Source organism: Thunnus albacares, chromosome 3 (genome assembly GCF_914725855.1).
Source record: "Thunnus albacares chromosome 3, fThuAlb1.1, whole genome shotgun sequence".
Taxonomy (NCBI): domain Eukaryota; kingdom Metazoa; phylum Chordata; class Actinopteri; order Scombriformes; family Scombridae; genus Thunnus; species Thunnus albacares.
Window position 1 is genome coordinate 23,089,905 of NC_058108.1, and position 20,113 is coordinate 23,110,017.

The following is a 20,113-nucleotide window of genomic DNA, read 5'->3' on the forward strand; positions in this document are numbered from 1 at the left end:
GACCCCTGAATCAAGAGTAGGTTTTTTAAGAAGAGGTTTAACTACAGCTACTTTAAAGGACTGTGGTACATAGCCTGTTAATAAAGGCAGATTGATCATATCTAGTAAAGAAGTACTAGCTAAGGGTAAAACTTCCTTAGGCAGCCTAGTTGGGATGGGGTCTTAGAGACAGGTTGATGGTTTCGTTGAAGAAATCGCTGAAGTTAGTTCAGGAAGGTTGATTGGAGAAAAGCAGTCCAAATATATAACAGGTTTTACAGCTGTTTCTAAGGTTCCTGTGATTGGTCATAAATGCCTGTGAAAAGAAAAGAAAAGAAGATGATGCAGAGTGGATGTCAGCAGGAAAACGAGAGAGAGAGTGACCACATGGACTAGCTTTTATAACTTGGCAGGCACAGAGGAACCATATTACACTGACGACCCTCCAGCCATCCACTGTCAGCAAATATCCAGAAGACAGGCTCCAAGGCAGTGGGAGAGGCGTCACATGAATAAATGTGGTATAAGCAGAAATACACTCAAACAATAAATCAGTAACCTTACTTTTAATATGTCAAAATCTTTACAGAAACTATAACAAAAATAACATCTAATACTCAATCCATCCAAAGAAAAAAAGAACATTTCAAACTCCATCTTGACACCTGGGGAGAGGTCATGAAAGAGACACATGGAAGGAATATTGGGTCTTTATTAGGCTACTACTTATTACATTAAGCAAGTTATATGGTTACCATGTAAGATATAACAGAAGTTATAGCTACTGTTTTACCATTTAGCACACCTTTGGTCAGCTAATCACTGAACCAGGGAGTATTGTCAGTGGTGGACTCCAGCTGTCTGAAGGACAGGGGTGACAAAATATAAAGGGCACCTGATACATTCAATGGACCTCCATCAGCAGAGAATGATGCATGTTTGGTAAAAAAGCTACAACCTCAATTAAGACTAACATTATATAGGGTGGTTCAGAATATACTCTTCATTTGACAATGTTTTTCTCCCATACATTGCACCCTACAGGGCACATTTAGGACACTGTTTTTTATTCATTAAAAGGGGACTCATCATGGCATCATGTTTTCTCACATGTGGGGACACCTAGAGGGCACTTACTTGTGGGCACCCAATTCTGCACTTCAGTATGTTAGACTTAGGGTACCTAAATGGCACTTCCTTTTTTATTTATTTTTTTTCTCACTAGAAGGGAACCCATACAGAACCTCACCTCATTACAACGGCAATTCATAGGGCAGTACATTACATCCTCTTCAGGTGCAGTGTGTAGACTTAAGTGGCATCTAGCGGAACAGACTTGGCAGCCCAATATTCATAAGTATATTTTATTTGCTATATAGTCACCTTAAAATAATGCTGCCTTCAAATGGGGTCATGTTTACCGTGTTCATGATAAGAACGATATGAACGCCCTCCTCTTGTGGTATTCACGACTTTGGAAGTGGAAATTTTCTGAAATCTCTGAGTTCACAAGCTGTGACGTGTAGGCCGTGGAAGTTCACTTTTTGGTGGATGGTAAGTTAATATATTGTAATTTTAGTCATATAGAGTTTTTCTTAGTAATTTTATAATACACCCAGACTTTCTAGTGACATTTAGTAATGGTTAATTTATATATATATAAAAATTTGTCATATTTGTCGTCTCATTTCTTGTGCCTCCGCATGGCGTTGAAATACAAAGCAAGTCAACATTTCTTGGAAAGAAGCGAAGAATGACAAGAGAACAATGAGGAGTCTTTTGGTGTCCATGCAGCCTAGCAGTGTTCTCACAACTTAACCATTTGAATGCCAAGCATATCGTGTACTCAACCTCCCATGTCGTAACCACAAGCTCACGAGTTCCGTTTGAAGGCAGCACATGAATCATTGTTTTTCTTGCCTTAGAATGAGCCCTTTATATCAACATATGGGGTGGGTCCTCTTCCACAGAGCCCGCCATGTTGCACAGCCATGTTTCTACTGTAGCCCAGAACAAAGAAACCAAACTTTGGCTCCAGAGAGGGCCTTTTGCGTTTTTTGTGAGTTTCGCAGCCATCTTAGCTCTCTTCCAACATACTTGGAGGGGGAGGGGGAGGGTAATTGGCTTGGGTGCAATCAACAAACTCAGCACTAGATGCCACTAAATCCTACACACTGCACCTTTAAAGGGCAATCATATTTTCTTGCTTGTGGGGGTACTTTACAGGGCATTATCGCACTTTCTTCCACTGAAAGGACACCAATAATGGGGGCACTTCATTCCAGACTGTCATATATATATATAGATGTACTATAGGGCCCTTCATCCTGATATACCCATAAGACAGGCATTCATAACTTTGGTATGTTTTCTCCTTTGTGCAGGCACCTTAGTAGGCATTTAAACATGTTTGCTCTTCTGTGTGGGCACTTTTGCTGTATTTTTTGTCCTCGGGTGCTTGGTTGCAATGTCTATTTTCACTCACCAGGTCTGAACAGCAGAAGTCAGTTGTTTGAAGTTCCCTGCTGGCTGATTCATGCAAAGCAGATCAACGACAAGAAAAAAGGGGGAGACAAAAGAAGCGGAGTGCTTGTTTTGAGGAGGAAATGGTATGCAGCTCGGGCTAGGCTCTGGGCTGCGCCTCCCTCTGTCCCGCAGCCGTCGTCTCGTCTGTTGATATTTACACAGACAGCAGCCAGTTTGCGCCTGGTACACCGGGCTCCGACGCACACGCATATCGGAAGTATCTTCACCCGGAATGCTTCAACCATACGGCTAACACGGTTTAACTGACGGCTGACGATGGCTTCGGTTCGGATGGTCGGCAAAGTTGCGTCGAGACTTTTGGGAAGTCTTCAGCCTCTTCACTGCACTCTCAAAAGTACTCGTCCGGCTACATTTCTTCAAAAGGTAAATTAATATTTTGGCAAGCGTGCAATTCGTCGTTAGATAACTATACAGTATACTATACAGCAGTTTTAGGCTGACGGGCTTTGCCTGGTGAACTAATTTCCTGCTTTTTCGAACATAACACACTGTACTTTGGTGTATTTGGTCGGTTTGAATAGCTAACTTCAGACCATTTTTCGCACTGCTGAAAGAGGGCATTTTTCTACCTATTCTCTGTAACAGCAGCCTAGTTTTCTAACCCCAGTTTCTAAAATCTCACATAAACCTGATATTGTTGTTTTTATTTGAAGCTAAATGTTGGAGAAGTGCTTGAACATGGTAAAAAAAAATTCCACACTCCCTCTGTCTGTTTAGAGGTATTCATGGGTGTGGAGAAGGGTGTCTGTTTCTGTCACTATAGCTCTATGTTTGTGTCCTGTAATTTTCACTAAGGATCAACTGAAAAACACATTAATTATTCAAGTGCATTACCCAACTCTACTGTGGTTTAGGTAGGCTAAACATGACTACATGACTTATCATTACAACATTATCTCATCACTAACTCCTGTTACTCCTGTGGGGATGCTGTTCAGTCAGCCATTTGGAGGGAGCGACCATGATTAAGTTGCTAATTATACTTCTAAACTTTAAGCAGAGACTTGCCTTGCTCTACACAATCCCTGCACACATCACCAGCATTGCTATACTGTGCAGCCTTCAGCATGTTCAGGATAAAGATCGATATCTTATGGTATCCTATGTCAGTATTGTGCATCATCAGATCTGTTTCTATTACTTCGTCACTAAAGATACAAGTCAAATGTCTTTCTGCACGAATCAATAAATGCATATATGCATGTGTGAATGTATTGCAGGTGGGAAAATCTACATAAGGTGACTCCCAAATTGTGTCAGAGCATGATCATGAGGTTCTTGTGGTATGGCTTGACTTAAAATTTTTATTGATGAGTAGTTAAATGGGTCAGTTTAAATGACCAATTTTCTTTATTTATGATCAATTTTATCATGCATGGCAAGAAATAGCAGAGGTCAGCTAAATCCTGAGCAGCACGATCCCCACTGGATGCCTCAATTGCCTGCTAGTGCAGAGAGAACAGGGTATATTTGCCATGACAGTTTTCAAATATCGAGTGGACATTGGCGTACACTTTGAGGGGAAAAAAAAAAATCTAGATGGGTCATGACTCACGCCTGCATGGAAGACTGACTAAGATGAGTTCTATTTTTAGACTGGACCATATATAAAATAGGAGCTGCAGTTTTCTTCTTTTCAAATGGCATAAGCAAACCTATACGTACCCTCTGAGCAGTAGACCCTTGTTAGACACATAAAAAAACACCCCAAACATGAAAAATGCTCATTATGTCCCACACACATTGTCATGTTCCCACGCAAACTGAGCTAAAGACGCTGCTTTTATGTTGTGCATTTTATGTGGATGTTTGTGGAATATCGCATTAAAACAGTCAAAAAAGGGCTGATTCAGTGCCTGTTTAATTCCGTGAATTCAGAAGCTGGGATAGTCTTCCTAGTGACCTCCTCTGCACACAAAATGTTAGTTTTAGATATTTGACAAAATACTAGTAAGTGCAGTGTCCACAATCAGTTTTGACAGGTTTGAATTGTTCCCTCACAGATCTGGTTAACTTGCCAATCCTTGCCACTTCACTGGTTTGATACCTGCCTTTTAAAACAGCAGCTATAATCCAGTGTGAGCAATATTGGGCTGTGTGAGCAGCTGATGGCAGGAGCTGGTTAGAAGTGAGATATGTTCTTGTGTCGGTAGCCAAGGCAATTCTCCTATGTCATATTTCTTTTATAAAATTATAAAATGAGCCAATTACGCCCACTGAGAGTTCACAGGAGATAAAGCGCTCTAACATCTGCAGTAATTTTTGTGCTGCCTTGAGCAAAAGATTGCAAAGGCAAACACTTAAAGCAGATAAAGTATAGAGAGTTTTGATTTTATGCCAGTAAGTGGTGGTGCTGTTGATAATTTGTTTCTTTTGTACAGTCAATGCTGTAATGATATACCGTGAAACATAAAATGAGGGTGCTTGAAATATGAAGCAGGGCAAGAGAGCTAAAAGAAATTTGACTGACCTGTAGTAGATCAAAGTGAATAGAGGATGCATTGTGAGATAAAAGAAAAAGTATGTCATTTTGAGAAATACATTTATTTGTAATTTTTGTCCTGAGTCATATGAGAGAATTTATATCAATTTCATCTTTGTGCATCCAGTATGAGGTTCAGTACTAAATTAATGAGGTTTGACAGGATGAAGGTGGGGAAACTACTATTTATGTCCAAAGCTGTCTTATACACAGTATGTGCTGTGTATTGAGCATATGCAATACCTCTTAAAATGGGATGTCATAGTTTCAGGAGCAGTTATAACTTTGGGCCCTTTATGCAAACCGCTTGGCAAGATGGCTGCACTCATGATATTAAAACTTCTGCTCTCATTGTGGGGTTGCCAGGTAGGTGACTATGTGGGAATCAAACAAGACACAACATGTGAATAAGAAAGCTTTAGAGTTTTTCCAGTTTTGACAGAGCTAGGATAGCAGTTCCTCCTACTTCCAGTTTTTGTTTAAAGACAAGGCAAGGCAGCTTTATTTATATAGCACCTTTCAAACACAGGCAATTCAAAGTGCATTACATATGGCGATGAAAACACATGTTGTTTTGGAGCAGGTTAAACATGCTCCGGACATACTGTACCTTTTGGACTTTGATGCACAGAGACAGTTGATGTGGATCATTTAATTTGTCTGGGTTTGATGGCAAACATGCTTATTTCCCAATATATAACTATTCCTTCAAGCAATGAGGTGGGTTTCCACACAGGAATCAATAAAAGGAAATAGTTTTTCTGTTATTGCCTGTCTTTTGCATTTATATTTGGTACTGCGAGTGTGCTGAAATAATAAGAACATTTTATGTCCCAAATAGAGAAAAATATCTGCTATTCCAGAGCAATGGTAAACCACAGAATGTCAAGACAGCTGCGACAATCATCACTTTGTCACTGAAAGGGTTGACATATTTGTCTGACAGCTCGTTCCATCTGCTGTCTTGCACCTTTCATCATCTGGACTGGCATTACACTGTAAGATGGAAGAGGTTTCATTCTAGCAAGGCCTGCCTATTTCCCAGAGTCAATCATAACCATGCCAGGTAGTTTTTTATTAGGACAGCATCCACAGAAATAGAATAGACTGAACTCCCAGAAGAAACACGTGGATATAGCCTAACCCATGGGGAGTCTTTCAGACTAGTGTTTCACTCAGTAGATATCAAGGTCTTGAACTGTGGACCAGTGCTGCTCAATAAAGAAAATTCTTCAACAGAGCAACAGTACAGTGAAATGCGATTTAAATCTTAATCCGCCCAACAAGAAAAACTCTGCATTCTTCCTGCTATCTCAAGCAAAAGTTACAGACAGCTCCTCCTCAGAAATTGAAAATTAAGCAAACCCCACAGCAGACTGAGAAATGTAAATGTTTGTGTCACATGATCTGCAATTGACCGCTGACTATGACAAAGTAGGAACAGCTGAGGAAGCCATAATGAAAAATGTGTCGTTTGCTCACAGATTTAAATGTATAACAGAACTAATAAATGAAGACAAACCAGTCATCCCTTCTATATTTTCCACATTATTCCTGCTCTAGCTCAGCACCATGCTAGATGAATGAGTCTATACCTGTCCACAGGGTTGTCATCTGTTAATTTACAAGAACCCACAACAGCATCGCTTCCCTTCCATCAACTCACCATCTCCACCCATCTAATTTGCATATAGAGATAACAATAATGCTTATTAACACCAGGTAATCCAATGTAATAATTCAGATAACATATCCAGATCCAGGTCGCATGTTAATACCAGGGGCCAGATGCATGAAACTCTGCGTAGAATCATGACTAAAATTGTATGTATGCACAAAACCAGAAATATGCATACGCATTCTTTTCATCAGATTTATAAAGCCGTGCGTATGCATGGTTCAGTTTTATGAATCTCAGTCACTGGGGAACTGGGCGCACGTGCACGAGCCTCTTTTCCAGCCCTGAACCAGCCATTTTCATATCAATTTGCCTGCTGCCCACCAGTCTGTACAGCTGCCAATGAAACAAATGGGAAAGAAGAAGTGCACTTTCACAGATTGTGTTGCAACGGCAAGGTTCTCCAACAGCCAGAATAGCTTTCATTACACGCAGCTGTGCGAGCTTTTATAGCATCCATATCATTCATTTATCACATGGACCTGTAAACCTTCATCGGCGGTGTTATCAACGTTTCGTTTGTAGCACTCATACAAACGATTCGTTTGTATGAGTGCTAAGTCACTAAACTGACTTAACAAGGTGTGACACAACTAAGAATAAAATAAAAAGATTATTAAGAGCAAAATAAAATATTGACTTCTGTGTAAATTAAAATAATGATAAAATTAAACACAAAAGTAATTAATCAGTGTTAACCTAAAATGTGCTTTTGATTGGTATTTTACAAATACCTGTGTAAATGCCAAAAAAAAAAAAAAAATCACATGGTCAGTGCAGCTGGTTATCAACCTAAATAAACAATGTTTTACTAAAAGATTCCGTTTCTCACCTTATAGTTCATCTCCACCTCATCGCATCACCCTCAGATCGCTTAGGAAAAACATGTGTACGCCTAGTGCTGGGCGATATGACCAAAATCTCATATCACGATATAGGTCATTTCATATCCTGATAACGATACACATCACAATATAGCACATTTTCTGTAAATTCAATGAATAATTATTTTATATAAAGTGACCACATGGAAAGGCCTATTTCTTATCACATTTTACATGAATCCTCCTGCTGATGCTAAGATGCTGGTCTAAAATGCATCTTGCATTTATCCCATTTATAATTGGTTAATTTAAATTGATAGACTAAGCTGTAAATAACATTTGTGACAACTGGGTTTAGGAAAAATACTGATTTGTTTGGTAGCAAACAGCCCACTTAAAACGGGATTTAATTAGACTGCACCCCCATTCATCTAAGCTTTAAACAGGCACATCACATAACAACATAGACATTCAAGACAGCAAAATTCTACTATATGGCTTATAATTAGAGAAATATATTTTTACGTTGTTTTAGACACTCACCAATGGCTAAATAAAGACGGTGGCCAAAACACTGTAAGCGTGTCCAGTCATTCAGCTGAAGTGCAAGGATGTTGTTCGTGGTGTTATCTGTGGTGGCACAGACTAGGTGTTCCTCACGCAGACCTCACAACTCGAGAGCTTCCCTGAGACCTCTGGCTATCATTTCTCCCCTGTGGTCATCTGGGAAATAGCCTGTCTGTAAACACCGACTGCAGAGTGTCTCGGATGAAGTGTATAGTCAAACTCATATATGGATGTGTTGTTCAGCTCGTCCACATATCTGTAGTTATAGCATAGTTAAACACCTTGTGGATTTCCTCCTCTACTTTGGCCCGGCACTCTTGATATAAACGAGGCAACTCGAGTTGAGTGAAGTGTTTTCGGCTTGGCGTTGTGTACCTTGCGTTGACTCACTAAACCCCCGTTTCTCGACCGTGTAAATTGGGGCCATGTCTTTGCAGATGTAGGTTGCAATGGCAGCCGTTATTTCCTTCCATCTCCGTGAATCTTTGCTATATGGTGTGCCGGGGGCAAAAGCTTCTTGCAATGTCTCAGTCTGGGGTTTCTTTATAAGCACTTCGCTGTACTTTCGTGGCTCTCATCCGTAGACTCTCCCCGTACTCTTTGATATGACTTTTGCGTAGGTGGTAAAAGAGGTTAGTGGTGTTTGAGTTTGACGAGGGGACTGGTCCGAGGCATAATTTGCAAAATTAGTTTTCTGGTCCGTGTCAGACTGTTCATACCCAAACCATGTCCATACGACAGAACTAGCCCCTTTCTTAGGTACGAGCTCCCCAACTCCTGTGCACACTCCTCCATGTTTGTTTATGTCGTCTTGCCTTCGTCCTTTGCCTTACATCCGACTGTGCGGAAGAACACAAAGCGTCGTCAAATTACGAAAGATATTGCCGTAAAGAGTGTGATTTGTGACATACGCATCGTTTATGCATCTGGCCTCAGATGTTAATGGACACTTGGTTCTCAGTCTTTCATAAATGTTTAAAATGATGTTAATAAACTGATAGTCAACACAACATAACTAAACAGTTACATAAATTATATTTGATCCGTTACCTGTTTGTTCTATATCAGCAGTCACAGAGATATTTAAATATGTTGCAGTGTGCTTGAGCAAAGTCATTATTGATCCCATGAACACATATGCAAAGACATTTCAGTTTATTACCCTTGTGGTTGAGATAGATACATAAGTAAGTCAAATGCTGCCTTGTCAACAACAGGTTTGACACAGGTCAGACCAAAAATGTGTTGTTGAATTCTTCAAATTAAACAACTTTTACAACCATAGAGCCACAAGATATTTACACAAAGCCTTTTGGCAAAGGAATGTGTTAATATGCGTGATAATAATGAAACTGAAACAGTGTTTCAGTGATAAAAATCCCACTCTAACCCTGTTAAGGTTCATAGCACTGTAGTGTGATAAGAAGTAGTGAGAGTATAAACTTCAACGTGGCAAAAAAACAGCCTGACAATATAACTGTCAAACAACACAATTGCATGTATTTTGAAAACCTTTCCTTACTCAAGTTCAAGTTCAAGTTCAAGATCTTAATCCTACAAACTAGTTATTCATTGAGTGCACTTCTTGTCCCAACCTTGCAATGATGCATTGTTTGTCTATGTGTGACTAAAGGGGAAATATGATTCATCCAAGTTGGCAGAAGAAATGTTTTTGTGGCAGTTTTGCATTTTAATTCAGGAAGGGAAGTTGTTATTTTGCTTTGGAAGTTGCTCCATTTAAATATGCCTGTTTTGAATCTTTGCACCACATGAATTCCTCAATCAGTGTCCCGCCTTTTTGTTCCCTCCTTTCAGTATTCAGCTCCCTCTTTGTGTTACGCTCTGCTGCAGAGTAAAGTACTGTCTGCCGACTGAAGATTGATTGTCTCAGTGTGTTGCGAGTCAGTAATAAATATGGCGACTTGTGATGAACAATGATTTACTGTCTTAACAAAAGTTGTACTCTCACAAGTGCAGTATAAATAAATAAAAGTCCCACCTCTGCCTGCACCACCCATCCTGGCTGCAGTAAAGTCACAGATCAGAAGTTCTTTCAAACAGACAATTATCTTCATCTCATGGCAGAATAACTACTGTATTTAGAAAGCTTTCAGGCTCTACTTATCAAAATTGCTTGACTAAAGGCCATCCTCACATTCCTGGCATGCATTAAATAAATTAAATCTGGCTCATTTTTTAGGGTAATATATCCATGGTTTTTGTTTTTTTATCCTCACATCTCTATCCAGGTGTTTTTTCCCCCCTGGTTTATTTCTCATCTTCCTGAATTTACATGATGCTGTGGCATACTCATACAAACTTTGTCTTTCCAATACCTTCATGCCATTGTCCTGCAGTCATCTCCATCCCCCTGTATTTTGTCTTTGCCCTCCTAACTCAACTGGACCATTATCTGGATAACAGAAGACAAATGCTTCAATGCAAATCATTTTCATGATAGGCTGCTGGCTGTTCTTAGCCATTATGGCAGCAGGCAGGAAGTAATTCAATTTCTCCTCTTGGCAACCTTCGTCTTTCACCCCTTTAGGACGTTTATCACACTCTTACATTTCCCATTCGTCCTGCTTCGAGTCATGCCAGCAAGATACTGTAAAGCCATTCTGTTAGGATCACATTTGCGGAAAAGTCGCCTCCTCCTTGCTTAATGGTATCAAACCCTTGACGAAGGTGGGAGCAGAAATCTTTAGGAAGTGTAGATGCAACAGGCCATGGCTCAGTTGTGACAGAATTCGTAATGGAGCAACCTGCAGGGAAAAAAACGAGGCTGCTTGTCACCATGATAACCCTGATCATTGCTCGAGCAGGAAGCCCCGGGCTGCTTTACTGCGGAGGAGGGCGATGGCAGTTTGTCACCATATTGCTCAGTTTTCACTCCATGTCTTCTCTCTCTCTCTCTCTTCCTTTAGCTTGTTGGCATGGCATAAATAAGAAATGCATAGCTTAAGGGGTAAATATACCTTCAGCTGATTGTTTTGAATGATGAGGAGCAGGCGTGCTGCATTTTCCCTGCAGCTCCAAAACTGCCTCCCAAAATTTGCGAAGGGCAACGAGATAGACAGCGACCCCTCTGAATATTGATTAATTGTGTAATCGGGAAATTTGCTTTATTTTGATAATAATCAGACAAATGCTCAGTTGAGAAGCTGTGGTGATGTTAGTCATCATGTGATAGGGCCCTCTCCTATCCGCAGGCTATATGAGTATCTTGTGACGAGATTGCGTGTTACGTGTGTGTTTGTCGTGTATGGGCTTGTTCAGGCGGTTCAGTCTTTAACCCATTATCTGTTATCTATGATCTATGGGTGTGTCAGTTTCCTTTCATGGGAGTAACCCCCATGGAAAATTAGATTATATGTAGCTCAGAGGTTGGACACTTGATTAATTATGTTCTGTGCTATTCCAGTAATGGATAGTTTTATAACAGTGTCAGAGCTGAGCTTTTCTTGCTTTTATGTGCAAGTCTTGTAATGTCTGTGTTCCTCACATCAGGTGAAAATATTAACTAACGCACAAAATTTCAGTTAAAATTAGCAGTAAAAAGGAATAGGAACTGAAACTTTAAATCAGGGTTGCCACACATTTTTGACAATACATTTTCAAAACATTTCCACAATATTTTACCCCATTTCCATGACTTTAGTTAAGTAGTTTAACATAGGTAGGCCTATGAAGCAATCATAGGGTGTAACAATGAGGCTCTTGCTCCAGTCTGATATGTCCTAAGACAGGAAAACAAGCAGTGTAGCAAAAATGCGGCATGGAGCCACTTCACCACATGCCAGAGTCTTTTGAATCCAGTGCTAGAGCCAGTGGTCTCATGAAACAGAGTGTCCACTCTATCTGAGGTGGGATCAAAAACCCTGGAGTGACCAGAGAGAAATCACAGAATGCTTGTACTCTCTCAAGAAATCATCACATACTGACTCCTGCACTTGATTTGCAGCGACAAGGGTTTTCAGAATTGCTTCATTTTCTGCACACACTGCTCTTTGTTTGCAAGCATTTGTCTCGGATCTAGGCATTGCATGCTGCTAACAAGGGGGTATTGCACAGGTGTCTTGTTAACAAGCTTGAGCAGGAGTGAAGTGAGGAAAAGTATTACAGTCCATTTTTATCTCATGCATCTGCTTTTCTGAGATATTCTTCTGACTTTTCAGTTTGCCGAGTGCTGTCTCTGCTGCAAACCCAATGTCCAACTTTAGAAGCATCGTTGTGTTCGCTTGCTTGATAAAAAGGCACCTGAAGGATTTTGTTAATTGAGGTAGCCTCTTTCATTTTCTTCTCCATGATGAAACGGTCTATGAGCCCTGCAGACAGAATAAAGCGTAAGACAAAAAATATTTAGTGATTGCTGACTAGCTCATCATAGGTCATTATAACATTATGTTGTCACTGGAAAAAGTGAATCTGCACAGGCTTTCTTGACTTCCTTGAAAGATTTGATCTTTGGCTCTGGTAATTCTCCTCTTGAGACTGCATCGATGTAGTTTATCACACGAGGCCACAGCATCAGTCCTCTCTCACAAACGTTCACACTTTCAACCTGTCAGTGTTGGCAGAATTTAAGCATGGGTGTGTTGCACCCTGTGACTTTTATGAAGTCTTCTCTGTGTGCAGGGATGTTTTTAAAGAGCCAATACTGCATGGAGAGGGTATGGTCCACTTCCCATCAGCTTGCCCTGTATCCATCCCGGAATGCATTATGGAGAGTGTGCAGTCTGCATGAGCATGAGCAGATATTTTTTGGACAAGCTCAGATTGAAGTAAATCAAAAACACACACAATTTACTTTAGGCCAGTCCATTGACAACTGCAGAAGGTTCTTCATTCTGGTTTCAGAGAGCATATTTTGCATCCACTCTACGATGTCCTGAGCAATTGCTAGGAACTAGGAACTCTGAGCCTACATACCAGGTTTTCACCTGCCCCCCCCCCCCCAACATCTGGATGTGCAGATCCATCCGTTTGAGTGTGAAAGCTTTGTGCAGGCTTTCATCGAACATCATTATGTAACCATTCTGTCCGGACACCTCACCGACAACAAGCAGTTTTTAGGGCGCAATTCCAAATGTGGAGAGGAGCACACACTTCATTTCCCCACAACTAAATTTGGCCGCTATTCTGCTGTTGGGAAACATAGTTCTGAAAAGCTCACCTGTGTTAGCACATGAGCTGTACGAATAATGTGAGTCCATCGTCTTCAGCGCCCACATCACTTCTGCCAATAGCAGATCATTGGATGTGGCAATGGATTTGTTGAGCGTTGGTTGAAGTTGTCTTGCACCTACACCAAATACCCGAACAACTATTAACATTCCCATCAACGTCAGCTATACTTTGTGTTTATTAGTAAATGTGACAATATTAGAAGATGTTAGCATGCTAACATGTTTGTAGAAATCATTTGCTAATCATCAATATATTAACTGTAATTGTGAGAATGTTAGGAGAGTGATGTTAGCATTAAGCTCAATACACTGCTGTACCTAAGTAAGTACAGCCTCACAGGGCTGCTAGCATGGCTGTAGACTCTTAGTCTTGTTAACACTTTACTTATTTTGCTTTTCAATGCTCGAAACTTAACGCTAGAAATTATCCTTCACATAACACTCCTCCCCCTAAATACGTATAGATTTTGCTCACTATAAATATAGAAAATATTGCTGTAAAATTGTTCTTTAATATAGTTGTTCTGCTCTCTCTTATTTCTGTAATAGCACATTTAACTGCTGCATGTGCTGTTGATGGAGAGAACCAAAGGGGTCAGTATTTATAATGCAGTGTGTCACAGGCAGTAATAACTCAGGATCAGGAGTATGGCATTGGAAATGGACTGTGATTCATCACAGAGGTCTCAAGCTGCATTATGTGCCACAGTAGCCAGGTGCTGTTGATTTACAACGGTATTGGTACGTGTGCACATAGCATATAACTAAATGGCCTGGAGTCAGTCAGCTGTTGAATTGACTCTGGTCAATGATCTTACATACACATATATACACACACACACACACATACACACACACACACACACACACACACTCCTATTCAGTAAAGAGACAAATAGTCTGGCCTCTCCCTTGATACTTAGCTCCAGATCTGCTGTTTTCCTAATAGGGCACCAATGTGCACAGTGCAAATGTTGCTCGACTCACTCCACTGTTAAACTGCTTCTGACATGAATCGTTTGTTAATGACAGTGACATGGCATAAGCATTTTATTCCCCGCCAACACTGTATTTTGGCAGCCAGCGCTTGCACCACTCTGTTTAATGAAGCGCTGAGGCTGCAGCTGTAGGGGTGGCATATATTATGCAGTTCCAGGCCGTTTAACACGCTGGTAATGTGTTTGCTGTCTGGGTTCAACTATGAGCAGTCACAGACTAACAAGAATCTTTCAGGTTTCAGGGACAGCGTGGATCTGTTCTCATTTATTTCCCCTAAAAATTTCCTATTCTCTGTTGTCCATGGAGAGCTGGTGTACTGATGCGTTGATGGAAAAGCTGTGTGACAGCCTCTGTATAATAACAACTGGAGATCTCATGCAAGCTGAGCTGCTCAAATTTGTCTCATTGGGATCACTATGTTTGGCTCTTTTGGGGACATACAGTATTTATAAAATCACGTTGTCCTTCACAGTCTGATGCGCTACTTCATTAGCAATCTAACAAATACTTTAAATCCAAATTATTATGTAATTCCGAGGTAACAAAAACTGTTTTAAGCTGCATAATGTTTCTTTCTGTTTCACCTCCTGGTTTTAGCCACAGTCGTTCATAGTTTAGGTTACCACTCAGGCAAAAGCCTCCTGTGGACAGTTACTCATTGTTGTATGTTAATGTTGTTTTATCTATTAAAGCCCCATCTCCAGAACAGTGGAGTGTGTGGGACTGCACATCTGGATTCTTCTCCACTACTCTCAAGGCTTGTCTTCCTTTTCTACCCATAAAAATGGACGACTCCCTTGGCCCTTCTTTTAATGTAATATTGATTGAACATCCTTCTAGCTGGAGGACAAAGGGGCGGGAGTGCTGCCACACCTCGAGATGGCAGTTGGAGAAAGGTGTTATCAAGTGGGACCTCTCTGACTCTCAGCTAAATAAGAAACACCAGAGTCAAATCTGTTCTTGGTGGTTGAAAGGCCTAAGTGTTGCAACAGGAGGATGCAGTGCGTGTTCAGAGCTTTTAGTAGGAAACTACTAACTGGATGTGTTTGACAGGGAGGATTGATATTCTAAATATGACTGTTTTTATGCCTACAGCTTCCACAAATGATTAATTTGATTAGCAATTTATCTGTTTAGATGTTCTTTAGATTAATCAATTAACCATTCAGTCTATGAGTCATCAGAAAATAGTGAAAAATGCCCTTTATAAATTCCCACATTCCCATGTCTTGTTTAGCCCAAACAGTCAGAAACCCAAAGATATTCAGTTTCAAAAACAGAAAATATTCCTATTTGAGTGGTTGGAACTCGTTCTTGGCATTTTTGCTTAAAAAATGACTAAAGCTAATTAATTGATTATCAAAATAGTTGCCAATTTCTATTAATCAACCAATATTTGCAGCTCTAGTTACGTCTAACCATAGCACTTCATATTCTGAACATATAAGTATCATTGTTGCTGATATTATAATATATAATATATATATATAATATATAATTATACTTTGGCCTTTTTAAAATTCTTTTCTTTGTGTTTATGGCTTCATGCACGTCCAAGTGGGCGTAGTTATTGAGTAGAAAGTAAAAGGACTACGCCCAAGGAATGTCAAGTGCAGGACAGAGAAGTTCTCCTGCTGACTAGAATAATGAGCTGTTCCCTTCAGATGTGTTTCTCCATTATCAGGATTATAGTCGTGACACGCAGTCTTGCAGAGTGATAGTACTGTTTATAGAGACACACTGGCATTTCATTAAGCACCACATGCCACAGCCTAAAATTTCATGATAAGTCATACATCAGCAAAAATAAGCCAGTTTAATCAGCAGAATCTGCACTAACGGTGGTTCATATTACAAAAGGTTTAAGCAGGGGGATTGAAATGCATTTCAAAAGGAAGTGAGTGTAATAGAAGAATTTCATATTAGCGTAAAAGCACTCTCAGAGCTGAGCCAAAGCCCAGAAAACTCAATTGATGCTGCGTGTTGGCAGACTTGTAAGTGATCCTTTGTCACAGCTTTCTTTTCAGGATGTTTGGGCTCTGTTTACCCTCCGATGTCTGCTAACATGACAGTTTACCAAGGGAGGGGTGCACTTATGAACTCTTATAACTGACAAGCTGATATTTCTTTTCTGTCTTTCTTTCCTTCTTTTCTTTCTTTTTTCTTTCTTTCCTTCTTTCTTTCTTTCCCTTTCTGTCTGTCTTTCTTTCTAGGTTCAACAGACGCGGCCTCTACTTGGAAATTGTCAAGCTCTTTTCTGCAGTACACTCCCACCCTCCAGTGGTAATATACCGTTACTACATCCACATTAAAATTAAACCTCTACATGTCACATGGCTACGCCCTTTATTGACTTTTCATCCCTACTGCTGGATAAAAGACAAATTTAATGATATGTACATATGCCTTGAGACATAAAAATGCAAGCTCAACCCTCTGAAACCCCCCTCTGATTTGATTGTTTCAGATGTGTCTTTGAAGTACAAACATGGCCGTTTGGTTCTTGAGGTCCCGTTGCCATCCAGGAAGGAGAAGTGTCTGTTCTTCCTCAGGCCTATGCTGATGAGTGTGGGAGACCTGATCGATGATCTGCAGAGAGAAGACCCTGGAGCCGCCGCCTCTGTGCTCTCCCAAGGTAGGACGCGTGCTGCCTGTAAACACACCAGTTTGATTACATTCTGTGGGTGTTGTCAGACTGGTTGAAGCTATTTATGTTGCAGACTGGTTTGGCAGGTTAGGTGTAAGCTGGGAAAGCTGAGTAGTTTGACCTGATGCCTGCAGAATATCATTTAACAAACCATTAACTGAAGTGTTGCTAAATTGCTCAAAAATTAACCCTAAAGGCTTTAAAGAGTTAATCGACTCTGAATAACAGACGGTTCAGTGTAGCAGCAGTAATCTGCCCACTATAATATGTTGTATTTTGCTTTTTAGTACAGAGCAGTTATTGGAAATGTGCCTTTATTGTCAATTGTTGGGGACATTTGTAGTAAAATGGGTCAGCCTTTTTTAAATGAAACAATGTCTATTTTTGACCCCTCATCACAGGTTAAAGCCTTAAAGGACAGGTTTTTCAAGTCTGTCTTAGGTTTTGCGTGCTGTAATCATTTCTGCTGCTAATACTGGCCAGTAACAGATCCCTTCATAATACACTTTCAATGTAAGTGATGGGGGGCAATTCTACAGCTCTTGTTTTGTGCAAAATTGTATGAAAAGGTTTATCAGAAGCTTATATGAGGCTTCAGCAGTCTGAGTTAATCATTTCAAGTGGATATCTGCCACATTTACAGTCTTTTTAGCATCAAATTCCCTCTTTGTGTTTCCTCTGTCAGTGTTTCCCAGTTGAGCTGCAGTGGAAGCATCGTTACAAAAACAGGAACTTTGGCACTAAAAGGACTGTATTATCGACTTCCTCTCAGGCAGTTGTGATCCGTTTTGCATTTTATTGTGTTCTATGATTATTTTTTTATGGTTGGCTGTTTATTGGTGATGTGAGTTAGAAAACCATTTTACTCTGCTATTAATATGAAGTTATGTGATTGCAATAAAAGTACTGGGTTGGTCATTTGTCCTCTTCTTACAGATGGAGAGCGTGTCGCCAGCAACACACTGATAGATGCTCTGCTGGACAAGGACTTCCAGCTCGTCATCAATGATGCAGTTTATAATGTCTCCTCTCCTGAAAAGGGTACAAACACATTTCTCTCTAGGCGTAAATGATCCTCATTTTGTGTGCTTCTCAATTACATGTAGTCCTGCTGATAAATAAGAGGGATTATCTCTCCAGGCATGACTCCTCTCACTTTCTCATCCTCATCCACCTTGTTGTGCCCTCTGTTGCAGTGTGCACATCCAGTGAACATGCCATGGAGCTGGAGGACATGAAGCATGTCGTGCATCTGCTGCACACAGCGCTTCACCTGCCTGAACACCACCTACTGCAGGAGAGGCAGCTGCTTGAGAGAATGGACAAACTCAAACAAGAGCTGTCACCTCTGGAGAAGGTGTGTGTCAGTTGTTAGTTTTATTGGACAGGCTTCTACGAATTGGCTGCTAACCTGACTCTCCTTATATTATTACTGTACAGATGAAGGCACAGCTGTCCCGTAGAGCAGAGTTCCACACATCCAAGGCTGTTTGGATCGGCATGGCCCTGTTATCTGTGCAGGGCGGTGCTCTGGCCTGGCTCACCTGGTGGGTCTATTCATGGGACGTCATGGAGCCCGTCACTTACTTCATCACCTACGCCACCAGCATTGGAGCCTTCAGCTATTATGTCCTTACAAAGCAGGCAAGTGTCAGGGACATGAGACCCCCCTCAGCTTTGTTCTTTAGTTGTAGACAATTTGGATTTAACAAACTGTCCAGTTAGCTTTAAGCTAAAAATCATGCATATGTTTGCATATATTTTTTTTTTTATATCTTCCCAGATTTATAGCAATCCTATTTTTTTCTTTCCATTAGGATTATGTGTATCCAGATGCTAAGGACAGACAGTTCCTGCATTACTTTTATAAGGGGGCCAGAAAGAAGAATTTCAACGTGAACAAATACAATGAACTGAAGGATGAACTGGCTCAGGTTTGTTTGTTCACTTTACATTTACATTCCCACATTAGCTGAGTCATTAGCTACAGTTACAGGCAGTTTAGAGTCACGGTGCACTTTACTAACATGTTTGGAAGCACACAAACCCAAGAGGAGCATGTAAACTGCACATGTGCTACAGTTTAACTGTGAACTATTAAGTGTAATAGCAACAAGATTAAGAATTTACAGCCATTCTGGGACAGCAGCACTTTGAGCTAAATGCTAATGCTAGCAGGGCTGAAAAGGACAATACTAGCTGTAATGCTATTAGCACAAAAATCCAACTCAGGCTAATGGGACTGTCAGAAGTTTTGCCAGTATTTAGCAACACAAAAATTGATTACAACTCATTTTCAAGGGAACATGAATGTGTGCCAAATTTCATAGGAATCCATTCAGTACTTGTCGAAACATTTCTCTCCAAGCCACAAATAAAAACTATATGATGGCACTTGAGGAAAAGTCAGGGGATCAACAAAGTCAGTAGGATTTATCCTATGGGGACCCTGAATTTCTGAACAAAGTTTCATGGAAATCCATTTAATAGTTGTTGAGATATTTCGGTCTGGACCAAAGTGGTGGAGCGACAGACCCACTGACATTGCCATGTCACTAGCACACCTAAAAATGTAAGCTAGAACATCTGAAATATTCCAGTGACTCACTTTCCAGCATTCATATCCAGTAATGTGGAAACTTTCTCAAGATAAGAGCTATGTATAAGCAAAAAACAAGTTCTAATGAAACGAGAAGTGTTTTAAAAAAGTGCACCTTCATTCATTCATCATTAAAAGAGGCTATAACAATTATGATCCACCGCCTTCTTGAAATCCTAGTGGATTATTTGTTAATAATGGAGTTCTGTGTGACTGTCTTTCTGTCAGGTGGAGGACGACCTGAAACGTCTGAGGTATCCAACTCAACTTCAGCTACCACTGGAACAGATCCAGCCAAAGCCATGAACGAAGCCAAGCCATGAACACGTCGTCACTCACACGTAGATCTCCAGAGCAAAAACACTTTTTCTGCTTTATTTTAATAATGGCACATTTTTAAACAGGAATCCATATCATTTGGTGTTTTGTTTACAATCTTGATAATGTTGCCAGGTGTATAACACTGAGAACTATTGAAATAAAAAGTATTTCCTGAACACTGGGAGACTCTCCCGTCTGCTTGTCTTATTATGGAAATATCAAAAGGTGTTTTGACTTTACCCTAAGCTGACTGAGAATGATTGAGGTTTGTATCCAGTTTC

General features: G+C 40.4%; 2 protein-coding genes across 2 annotated transcripts in view; one reads left to right on the top strand and one right to left on the bottom strand.

Moving 5' to 3' along the window:
* lef1 (lymphoid enhancer-binding factor 1) overlaps window positions 1-2,542 on the bottom strand; it is a 110,127-nt gene extending 107,585 nt beyond the window's left edge. Inside the window, exon 1 of the mRNA XM_044347089.1 lies at window positions 2,465-2,542. The gene's annotated coding sequence lies outside the window, so the exon portion shown is untranslated. The remainder of the gene's footprint in view (window positions 1-2,464) is intronic.
* Window positions 2,523-20,008, top strand: LOC122979553 (calcium uniporter protein, mitochondrial-like). Its single transcript, XM_044347093.1, has 8 exons — window positions 2,523-2,889; window positions 16,479-16,548; window positions 16,733-16,900; window positions 17,849-17,953; window positions 18,109-18,269; window positions 18,353-18,556; window positions 18,730-18,846; window positions 19,740-20,008. Exons 1-8 carry the CDS (start codon window positions 2,782-2,784, stop codon window positions 19,815-19,817), a joined length of 1,011 nt encoding a protein of 336 aa, XP_044203028.1. The 5' UTR covers window positions 2,523-2,781; the 3' UTR covers window positions 19,818-20,008.
* The last annotated feature ends 105 nt before the right edge of the window (window positions 20,009-20,113 follow it).

Coding starts and splice junctions, on each gene's coding strand:
- LOC122979553 (XM_044347093.1), top strand. CDS start 2,782: ATGGCTTCGGTTCGGATGGTCGGCAAAGTTGCGTCGAGACTTTTGGGA. Junction 18,270..18,352: donor AGCTGTCACCTCTGGAGAAG/GTGTGTGTCAGT, acceptor ATTACTGTACAG/ATGAAGGCACAGCTGTCCCG. Junction 18,847..19,739: donor TGAAGGATGAACTGGCTCAG/GTTTGTTTGTTC, acceptor TCTTTCTGTCAG/GTGGAGGACGACCTGAAACG.